Raw genomic sequence first — 11805 nt, 5'->3', positions numbered from 1 at the left:
AACAGTGACATATAGTCCACGTTGGCTGGGAGAGCTCAGAAAGACCAGCAGGTGTGCAGCTGTGCATTCCAGAGCTGGCCAATGCTTCACACACACATAAGACTCCCTGGTATACTACTCCCTGGTATATGACCAGCAAGAGGCACTATGTGCATAGTTGCAAACATTGTAAAAAATATATATAAATTATAGGGACACTCTTTTGGCTGTAGGCGGAGTCTTGTTATAATTACAGGGCGGGGCATGCAAAAAAGAAAAATGTGGCACAAAAGAATGGGTGTGGTTTACATTAAATAATGGGCGTGGTGTATATGGGTGTGGTTTAAATGGGGGTGTGGTTATAGTCTGAGATGAATGAGAGATGGAGAAAGAAAGGGGAAAGAGGGAAGGAGATGGAAAGAAGGAAAGAAGGAGGGAAGGAAGGAAAGAGGGATGGAGGGACAGCAGGCTCAGATCCTACACAACAATAGAAATATGTGTATTCCAGAGTTTAACAAATCAGCAGATAAAGATACTCCAAACACCTGGTGTTAGTGCTTCAATCATCCCAGCACCATGGTTGTTGTGGTGTCAGGATGAATGAAGCGCATTATTACTATTATTACATTGTAATATAGAATTCAACTCACCATAATTCAGAATCAGTGGGACCCCTGAGCATGTCACCTGCTACGTCGCCTGCCACCAGATGCCATCAGGTACCCCCAGCAAAGTTTGTCCTTACATCAGGTGTCCCCAGCAGAGTGCCTCTTACATCTAGTGTCCCCAGCAGAGTGCCTCTTACATCAGGAGTCCCCAGCAGAGGACCTCTAACATCAGGTGTCCCCAACAGAGGAGCTCTTGCATCAGGTGTCCCCAGGAGAGTGCCTCTTACATATGATGTCCCCAGTACAGTACCTCTTACATCAGGTGTCCCCAGCAGAGTGCCTCTTACATCAGGTGTCCCCAGCGGTCAGTGTCCCCAGCAGAGTGTCTCTTACATCAGGTGCCCCCAGTACAGTACCTCTTACATCAGGTGTCCCCAGCAGAGTGCCTCTCACATCAGGTGTCACCAGCAGTCAGTGTCCCCAGGGCAGTGCCTCTTACATCCAGTGTCCCCAGCGGAGTGCCTCTTAAAGTGGTTGTAAACCCTTACAAACCACTTTGACCTACAGGTAAGCCTAGATTAAGGCTTACCTGTAGGTCCAAGAAATATCTCCTAAACCTATACGGTTTAGGAGATATTTGCCCGAAGACAGGCACCGCTGTCTACGGCGCATGCATCGTAGACAGCGGCGCGCAGGCGCACTGAGCGCGGCATTTCCAACAATGGAGCTGCCGTGCGTGTCGGCTCCCGTGCGCATGCGCGGGAGTGACATCATCGCAGCTCCGCCGAATGACAATGGCGGAGCTGCGAGACCCCACCGAAAAGATGGATGCGCCAGACTACAGGGGACAGCGGTGACATCGCTGGCTCCTGTGTCAGGTAAGTGACACATAATGGGCTACTATGCGATGCATAGTAGTCCATTATGCTTTGCCTTTGCAGGGAATGAAAGAGGAAGTAAACCCATCAGGGTTTACTTCCTCTTTAAATCACTGTCCCCAACAGAGTGCCTCTTAAATCAGTGCCCCTAGCAGAGTGCCTTTTAAATCAGTGCCCCCCGCAGAGTGCCTCTTAAATCCATGCCCCCAGAGGAGTGTTGGCCACAGACAGAGTGTTAGCTGCAGTCTAGCTACATCTCCTCAAGAGCAGTGACAAGGGGGAGAGGTGTTTGGGTGAAGGCATGGTGACTTGGGGTGTTACAGGCTGGCATGGGGAAGGGTGGAGGCATGGTGGTAATTTGGGGGGTGCAGGCATGATGGTGACTTGGGGGGTGCAGGCATGATGGTGACTAGGCGGGAGGGGGTGCAGGCATGGTGGTGACTTGGGGGAGAGGATGAAGGCATGGTGGTGACTTAGGAGGAGGGGGATGCAGGCATGGTGTTGACATGGGGGGAGGGATGCAGGTAAGGTGTTGACATGGGGGAAGTGGGTGCAGGCATGGCATTGACATGGGGGAGGGGGATGCAGGCATGGTGTTGACATGGGGGGAGGCGGCTGCAAGCATGGTGTTGACATAGGGTGGGGGATGCAGGCATGGTGTTGACATGGGGGGAGGCGTGTGCAAGCATGGTGTTGACATGGGAAAGGTGGGTACAGGCATGTTGTTGACATGGGGGAGGCAGGTGCAGGCATGGTATTGACATGGGGGGTGCAGGTATTGTGGTGAAATGGGGGGAGGGCGGTGCAGGCATGGTGTAAACATGGGAGAGGGGGCTGCAGGTATTGGGGTGGCATGTGGGGGAGGGCGGTGCTGGCATGGTGTTGACATGGGGGTAGGTGGTGCAGGTATTGTGGTGACATAAAGGAGGGGGTGCAGGCATGGTGTTGACATGGGGGAAGGGGTGCAGGTATTGTGGTGACATAAGGGAGGGGGTGCAGGCATGGTGTTGACATGGGGGAAGGGGTGCAGGTATTGCACGTCTGCTATCCCGCTTAAAGGAGCCGACATATAGCTACGATGGCTCGCTGGATCGTGCCGACCTACCGCAGTATAATGGCGGTGGCTGGTTGGCAGGCAGTTAAATAGTGAATGAGTATGTAGGAAACCCAATCAGCACAAGCTGATTGCATAATGCTGCTGGTTCCGCCCCATGAGCTGTAAAACAAAACAGCTGGGGAGGGAACTCAGAGTGTCTCTCTGACACAGAGGTGCGTGGCGTAGCCCCGCCCAGAGGGGCGTGATGACATCATTCAAAGCTGCATCACCGGTGGAAAGGAAGTCTCCGCTCGTGTAATGGAAATACATGCAGCAGTGACACGTAGGGGCACCCCCCCTGCACAAAGGCCTGAGTAGGGATCTGGAAGGACCTCTGTCACCTGCCAACCATGCACTGGAGGAGCTCACCCGCCGGGCATGTGCAATACATAGCACAGGCCCAGAAGCACACCATAAACCATCTAGTGGCCAAATAGAGCATTAGCAGCCAACATGTTTACACAGAAGATTAAACACGAACAAAAATGAATAGGGAAGAAAGGAGAACATATGACAAAAATAGAACAAACCTAAAGGGAGGGTGAATCCGGGCAGAGGTGCACCACCTGTGCTCGGAGTCCCCCCCTTCCACCTTTTGGCAGAAAACAAAGTCCCTTGTCTCAGGACCGACCTATTGGGGAAAAGATGAAAAAAACATGAACAGTGTACCTTGTAAACCCTGGCTTCCATTTATATTCTTATAGCATTTTTTTTTTTTTAGGTATTACAGCATATTGCCTCAAAAGTCCCCACCAAAGGGGAGAAAACAAAAAAGTATTTAGGGGGGGATAGGAGGGGAAAAAGGGGGGGGGTGGTGCTGGACCATCGGAGAACAGAGGGAAAAAAACAACACCCTCCCAAAAAAGAAAAAAGGGCAGTAATAAAAGGGATTAAAAAAAAAGGAGGTGCTGGGGGATTAAGAGAGTACAGAGGGAAAAAAACAACCTCTCCTCCTCCCCTCACCCAAAGTACCCCCCCCCCCCCATTCCACTCATTCAACTCTAGGCAATCTGCTCCTTTCCTCTTAGCCTATTTCACTTTACACCATTACTAAGGCATATCTTTCTATAACCAGATTCTAGTCCTGTCTTATCCACATCCACATCAATTGTCTTTTGACCTTTAACTGGCACTTGTTTCCATCATTCTGGTCATTGTAGCGATGGTTATTGTAGCGATGGTTTATAGTTATTCAAGCTCCAATCCGGAAAGTTCACCAGGGGGAGCTCCAGCACCTCTGTGAAGTGTTGCAAATCATCTTTCATTTTACAAGTTGCTGTTTTCCCATTTCAGGTTCCTACAACCTTAAAGGGGTATCTGCAGCAATATTTAACATCAGCTGCTTGTTTAACTTCCAGTAAGGGTTTAATCAATCTGCATTGCATAAGAGTTCTATATGATAAATCTGAAAATAAGGCTATTTTTGCACCTTCAAAATCACCCATGGATTTATTATGGGCTGCTTTCATGATGGCTTCTTTCATTGAATATCTATGTAGTTTACAAATTACATCTCTTGGTTTTTATGCATTTTGTGGGGTAGGGGCAAGGGCACGATGGACTCTGCCTATTTTAATTTTATCCAGTTCAGATGGCCCCAGAATGCAATGGGACAGACTGATCACCTATGGAAGCAATTAAAATGTTGTTTTATTTCAGGCAGACCCCTTATGCATATATTTTGCCTACAATCTCTATTTTCTTGATTATCCATTTGATCTAACAGATAATTCAATACTTCCTCATGATGTATATCTTGGTTATCAGCCACTCCTTGTCTAATATCATCCTGGCCTATCTCTATTTCCTCTACTCTGTGTCCCAGTGCCCCTATTTCCTCCCTTAACCCCTCCACAGCCTGTTTGCTGGATTATTCAACAGCAGTTATAAGTAATTGAATGTCTTTCTTTGTAGGAAGTGCTCTCAGATGTTCTCTTAAATCCCAATCCACTATTAGCTCTGACTGAGATGCACTTAGTTAATTATTAAGATCACCGTACAAAGGGTTAACCTACTGCACCTGCCCTGTAGATGCTGTCTCTGGCTTCATCACAAGTCTTTTGCCGATTCTTGCTGATTCGCTGCTGGGTTTTGTAGTGCCACAACTTTCAACTTCCAGGGATCCAACAGTCCCTCCTGGGGTTCCTTCCACCTCCTAAAGACTTGGGTCCCCTCCAATACACTCCACCTCCAGACCCTCCATTCCACTGACATAAACCGAGGTGTCTCTCCCTTCTCCTGGGAGATCTCTTTCCAAAGTTGTACAGCTCTGCTTTGGGTTTACAGGTATTTGGCCATTACCATGTGCTGCAACACCCCTTCCAAAGCCTGTCACTCCTCGGCCCTGTACGGGGGGATCTCATTTGACCCTCCCCGGTCCCCTCCTTAGAGCAGGGGAGGCGAACCTCCTTCCCTCCTGGTCCGGGGTTCTTTTAATTGCACTCCTAGGATTGGCACTCTGCGCCAGGAAGTAAGCTCTAAGCCCGTTAGCCTGGCTCTTTCCACCACCACAGGGCGGGAGTGCAGCTGTACGACGACGTGTGGACATGCTTTAGCTGGTCTGGAGCCTGCTGAACACCCCAGCCTATCTTCCTGGGGGCCCGGGGATCATTGAGCAGCACACTCAGTCAGTGTGTCGGTTCATGCAATGCCCTCATGTTAGTGGCACTGGCACCTTCTTGTTCCAACATGACTGAGCACCAGTGCACAAAGCAAGGTCCATAAAGACATGGATGAGCGAGTTTGGGGTGGAGGAACTTGACTGGAGGAACTTGACTGGCCTACATGTCATAGGAATAATAATACTGTCATGCCCCCACTTCCCAGGAACACCCCCCCCCCTTCTTCCCCTTTCTCTCTTTTCTATTTCACTCTATTTTCAACCCATTACCTTCTTTTCTTCTTCTTCTTAACAAATCTGTCAATGAACAGTAGATTCAGTACATGATTGGGCATCTTTCCCTAATATCCCCCATTGATAGCACACTACCTCAAATCTCACAATGCCACCTCTATCCCCAGCCATGGTGTCTCTTTATTGTGGCTACTGCTCAACACCTCCCCGATTTGCAGTTATTTGATGGAGCAACATTCAAGTCTTACCTACCTATCTCAAATGGTTATCCAGTAAAATGTTTGTACACCTCTCCTGTTCATTCCAATCAATAAAAATATTGAACAAGAAAAAAATTGAAAATTGAAAAATAGCCTTTATTTTGTTTGTAAATAGCTCTGGTTAGTGTGAATTCAAACAGGCCAAATTATAAAATAAGTTGTATACTTTTTAGGTTGAAGCTTGTCTCGTAATTCCGGCAACATTACAGTCCTGCTCCTATCCCATTGATGGAGGCGCTTAAAATTTAAGCTCCTATCTCTAAGGAAGAGTTGCATAGGGCACTCATGGAGATGAAACCAGGCAAAACTCCCGGCCTGGTTGGTCTGGCCCTCCAGTATTATAAGACCTTTGCAGATGTTTTAAAGTCAAGATTTCTAGTGGCTTTAAGATCTTTGGTGACCCCTTCTTCTTGTTCCCACCAGTTACTTTATTATGGTGATCCCTAACTAGGGAAAGGATGACTCCCTAGTTATGAATTATCATCCATTATCACTTCTTAACATGATTTTGGCAAATCAGCCTTTGCCACACTTGCCTTTTCTTATTTCTTTCATCCATGTGGGCTTTGTTCCAAGTAGGGAGGCCAGGCACAACACCATGAAGGCACTGAATCTCCATCATTGGTTGACATTGCAGGGCAAACAGGGTTTTTTCTTGTCACTAGATGCCAAGAAGGTGTTTGACAGGGTTGATTAGAACGATTTGGCCACATCCTTTTGGTCTTTTGGGCTGCTGCTCCGTATGTGTAAGATGTACAGTATACTTTTTTATGTACAGTAATTTTTTTTTTAACTAATGCTGAATAGAAGAAAAAAATATTTTTTTGTTACTTTTTTGTGTATGAATTGCATAAAGAGTAACATAATTTGTCAGGCAAACAATTGTAATATCTTTTTTCAGATGCATAAGGTTCTTAGAAAAATTTCCTTGTGCATGTTCCATAAAAATGGCTTCTTAATTTCACGTAAGCTATTTTGATGTCTCTATTTCTGAGACTGTATATAACAGCATTAAGTAAAGGTACCAGCACAGTGTAGAACATGGAGAAGACCTTTCTGGTGGTGCTTGACTCTAAACTCGGAAATGCATACATAGCTAAAAGGGTCCCATAAAAAATGACCACAACAGAGAGGTGAGAACTGCACGTGGATATAGCTTTCTGTCTCCCGCTTACAGAAGGAATCCTAACAATGGTGACTACAATATATGCATAGGAAATGGCGATGACTACAAATGGACACATAACCACTGGCACAGAAAAAAACCTTGCTTCCACCTGAATTTGTGATGTGTCTGAACAAATAAGTTGTATTATAGGGTCAAAGTCACAGAAAAAATGGTCAATTATGTTGAATCCACAGAAATTGGCTTTCCATATTTTATCTATCACATATGTGGGTGGTACAAGCGCTAGAAACCAACATAGGATGATTAAAATCAAACATAACCTAGAAGTCATTATAGAATGATAATATAACGGATTACCAATGGCCAGGTATCGATCATAAGCCATGACTGTAAGAAGATAACAATCTAAAGTTTCCAAGGCAAAAAATAAATAAAATTGAATGAGACATCCAATGAAGGGAATTGTGGCGCCATCACTGATTATAACTTTTAGAGCGTTTGGTGTAATGCATGTACTCAATGTTATATCTGAAACTGTTATTTGAGCGAGGAAGAAGTACATTGGGGTGTGGAGGTTCTTGCTGTAGGATATCAAAATGATGATCAGGATATTCCCACATACTGTGGCGGAGTAAACCATCAGAAGAATACAAAAGACCACTATTTTAAAATACCGGAGTCCTGGAAATCCCAGCAGAAGGGCTACAGTAATATTATTGTTATTGTACATCTTTTGAGTAATGAAAATATATACGTTTACAGAATAATAGGTAATTGTTGTTTGTTACTTACTAATATATTCAAGCACGTACTTAAGTAAACATCATCTGCATACATTCAAATAAAAGCATTTATTAGTACACATTAGAAGTAAAGAGTTTAACACCTTCACGTCTGGCCTATAGCAGAATAATGGCCGGGCGGTGGCTTTACCATCCTGACTGGACCTTGTATGACATTCTTCACATTGCGCTGCATGTGTAAGGCCACGTACACACAATCGTAAATTCGGCCAGCAAAAGACCGATGAGAGGTTTTGGTTGGAAAAAGGGATCGTGTATATGCTCCATCGGACTTTTGCTGGCGGAATTTCGGCCAGCAAAAGATTGAGAGCATGTTCTCAATTTTTTCGGTCAGAAAAAGTTCCGATTGGAAATTCCGATCATCTGTACAAATTCCAAAGCGCAAAATTCCTATGCATGCTCAGAAACAATTTGACGCATGCTTGGAAGCATTGAACTTAATTTTCTCGGCTCACCGTAGTGTTGTACGTCACTGCATTCTTGACGGTCGAAAGTTCAGAGAACTTTTGTGTGACCGTGTCTATGCAAGACAGTTTGAGCGGAATTCCATCTGAATTTTGTCGGAAAAACCATCAAAGCTTTTTCTGACCACAATTCTGATCATGTGTACGTGGCATGAGCCCTCAAGGGGGCGCTGCACTCATTGGTGAGCTGTGTCCCTCGGACACATCACAATACCAATCAGGGTAAAGAGCCAATGACGTAAGCTCTTTACCATGTGATCAGCTTTGTCCAATGACATCTGATCACATGTTATAGACATTTCCTTTCCTCAGCGCTGTCAGTGTCTGAGAAAAGGAAAGCTGATGACTGGCTTTCCAGTTACAGGTGACATTTTCACTGATAATCAGGGCACTGATTATCAGTGCAACCCCATCAGTGCAACATATCAGTGTCCATCAGTGTCACCTATGAGTGCCCATTAGTGCTGCCTTATCAGTGTAGCCTCACCAGTGTCCATCAGTGCACCATATCAGTGTCCATTAATGCCACCTTATCAGTACCCATCAGTGCAGCCTCATCAGTGCCCATCAGTGTCGCATTATCTGTGCCGCCTCATCAATGCCCAGCAGTGCAGCCTCATTAGCACCCAACAGTGCAGCCTCATCAGTGCAGTCTCATCAGTGCCCATCAGTGCCCATTAGTGCGACATATCTGTGTTCATCAGTGCCACCTCATCAATGCCCATCAGTGCAGCCCATCAGTGAAGAAGAAAATGTATTTATTTGCAAAATTGTATAACAGAAACAAAGTTGTTTTTTTTTTCCAATATTTTAGCATTTTTTCATTTATTCAGCAAAAAAATGAAAAACCCAGTGGCGATTAAATACCACCAAAAAAGCTCTATCTGTTTCAAAAAAATTATAAAAATATCAAATGGTTACAGTGTTTCTTGACCATGCAGTTGTCATTCAAAGTGTGCCAGCCCTGTACACATGATCAGACGTTCCAACAACAAAACTGTGGAATTTTGTTCAAAGGGTGTTGGCTCAAACTTGTTTTGCATACACATAGTCACACAAATTTTGGCCAACAATTACGAACATAGTGCCGTACTAGATGTACTACTTTGGGCTCCCTTATGCTCATTTTGTGTTAGTAGAAGTTTGGTGAGTGTTGATTTGTGCTTTTTAGTTCGTTTCTGAATGGCCGTTCATCAATCAGACATGTTGTGGAATCGGAGGAGATTACATGTTATTTATTATTGGCCTTAGAGTTATTGCTTTGACATTATTTTTTGGGTTAAATAATGATTTGATTTGGTATATTTTTGGAAGCATAGAATGCACTTTTTGGTTAAGTTCTATTGGCAGATAACATGTCTAATTGTATTTGTTTCATTTTTTTAATGCACAATAAAAAAAAAAATTGTGTAGAATAATACTTGGCTATGTGTTTTACTTCAAATGACAGTTTGGGAGTAGCCAATTACATTTTAAAAAATACCGTGTAAAATTGATAAGAGACACCAACATAGTTGTATGTTGTTCTTAAAAACTACGGTACGGAATAATGGTGTTGTGGTAACTTGCAAAAAGAAAAAAAGAAAACATAATAATATTATTCTTGATACCGCTAGAAATAAAAAAGCCTTTGAAAATTTGTTTGCAATAACTCCATCAGTATCACCAGAAAAGCAGCTTCATTATTATCCCATTAAAGAAGAGAATTGTGCGCTGCATTTGTACATTTTATAATTTGCCATGTCACAAATGTTAATTCTCCATTACGAATGCTAGTTTACAAGACTGGTCTCTTCTGGCTCGTCCTTGCTTCTGAGCATGTGTGTTTGTACTTTTGACTTTTGTCCGACGGACTTGTGTACACACAATTGGAAAGTCCAACAACACACATTTCTTGGCGGAAAATTTGAGAGCATTCTAGCCAACATTTGTAGGTGGAAAGTCTGACAACAAATGTCCAATGGAGCATACACATGGTTAGACTTACCGCCAACAAGCTGACATCCAACATTTCCCATCAGAAAATCAGATCGTGTGTACGCGGCATAACAGGTTTTCTTCTAAGATTGCCCTGTATTTGGCTCCATCCATCTTTCTATTAACTCTGACCAACCTCATGTTAGTATCAAAAAATAACAAAGGAAAAGAAGAGAGAAAAATAAATAGGCCTCCCTTCCCACCCTCTCCCAGCCGACAGCGTCAACACCTCTACCTATCTTCTCCAAGACCCTCCCTATAGGCAAAATAAGGGGCCCATAATTACCTTTCAATATTTCTAATTTTCCTTGTTTTTTATTTTTGATCTTAATGCAAAGAAAGGCATTAAGATAAAATAACCTTCTGACTTTTCAACCCTTCCAGATTGTCAAGGACAGTACTCAATTGTTCTTGTTGCAAGCACACTAATACGGCTACAACCACCTGTAAAATATTAGAAATATGCTAACTTACCGCAAAGGACCTTTGAAAAAACATCTGATATTTCTCATTAAAAAAATTAAAATAAAGAAAAAAATAATTGAGGTTCTCATCAAGGCTACATATCATCCAGTTTCTTTGCCATGTAGCTAGTTAACTACAGCTAAAGCTGTTTGGTCATTTATACCCTCTGCTGATAATAGTCAACAAGCTGGAGAGATGATTGATGCTCTCTGGTGTAGAGATCTGTAAGGATTTGAAGACTTATTTATGTTCCCTTTTTCTTTGGCATGTAAAAAAAAAAAAATGTCTATAATTAACATTTCAAATTGAATGAAGCAAACAAAAATATATTTTGGTTTATTATTTAGTATCTTTTTAGTTTATGTTATCCATAATAATACAGCAAAGGATTGAATGACCAATGTATCTATAGTTCCATAGCTCCCATCTTTCCCTGATTTGGAGGGACTGTACCTGATTTAGAACAATGTCCCACTGTTTCTCATTCCACCTCATTTGTCCCCCATTTTGGTCTGATCTATATAGTTGTATATAAAATGCACTTTTTTCTTTCAAAAAGTATTTCCCCTGTGCTAAAACTTTCATCCAATTTCTAAATTGCTGCATTTGTACATTTTAAAATCCAATATAAAGGAATAGTAGTGGTAAAAAAAAGTCCTTGTGGATTTAATTAACCTTTTTGTTGTGGTTAATTCTCCTTTAAAAGGGTGTTACAGGGGGTGTGGCCTATGCCTACATACATTTGTTAGTAGGTGTCCCTCATTCCCATCTCAAAATGTTGGGGGGTATGTAGTTCTGCTATTCTACTGAGCAAGAAAATATTTGAACCCCTTGGAGCCGATACCTGCTGGCTCCCCAAGAGGTTTAGTATGGTATGGTCATGTGACTGCCGTGATTGGCTGTCATGGCGACCACATGATCAGAAAGCTACCGATCACAAACTGTGATCTATAGCTTTCTGTTGGCCACTGGCAACTGTGCCGGGAGCGCACAGGGCGCGTGCTCTCGGCACAGCTCTATTTGCACTAACGCATGCAAATATGTGGCTCCTCGTTGCCAAGGCCCACCGGCTGAAAGGCCGCATATTTGACTAAGTACCATCTCTGATGTGAAATGTGTCAAGAGCTGTGCAGTTAGTCTGTATTGCCCTGTGATGCTTTGATATCCATTTTTGAATAAAGGTGAACATTTTTGGCGGCTATCCAGCACTCAATTTCTTCGATTACCTCTGTTGCAAACAGAGCCAGCACCCTGCCTGGTTGCAGAGACAGCTGTTCTCAGGAGTGGTGATT

The 11805-nt window shown here is 43.6% G+C and overlaps 1 protein-coding gene across 1 annotated transcript; it reads right to left on the bottom strand.

Moving 5' to 3' along the window:
- Nucleotides 1-6533: 6533 nt before the first annotated feature.
- Nucleotides 6534-10709, bottom strand: LOC143961502 (olfactory receptor 9G19-like). Its single transcript, XM_077470798.1, has 2 exons — nucleotides 10523-10709; nucleotides 6534-7631 (listed from the first exon to the last, which is right to left on the bottom strand). Exon 2 carries the CDS (start codon nucleotides 7532-7534, stop codon nucleotides 6590-6592), a length of 945 nt encoding a protein of 314 aa, XP_077326924.1. The 5' UTR covers nucleotides 7535-7631; nucleotides 10523-10709; the 3' UTR covers nucleotides 6534-6589.
- Nucleotides 10710-11805: the final 1096 nt, after the last annotated feature.

This window comes from Lithobates pipiens, unplaced genomic scaffold (genome assembly GCF_037356315.1).
Source record: "Lithobates pipiens isolate NorthernLeopardFrog02 unplaced genomic scaffold, aLitPip1_a1.2 Scaffold_8, whole genome shotgun sequence".
NCBI lineage: Eukaryota > Metazoa > Chordata > Amphibia > Anura > Ranidae > Lithobates > Lithobates pipiens.
Note: the sequence above shows the minus strand (reverse complement) of the source record. Positions and strands in the feature narration are given on the sequence as shown.

Bases quoted from the DNA above. Each gene is read 5' to 3' on its own strand.
- LOC143961502 (XM_077470798.1), bottom strand. From the start codon at position 7,534: ATGTACAATAACAATAATATTACTGTAGCCCTTCTGCTGGGATTTCCA.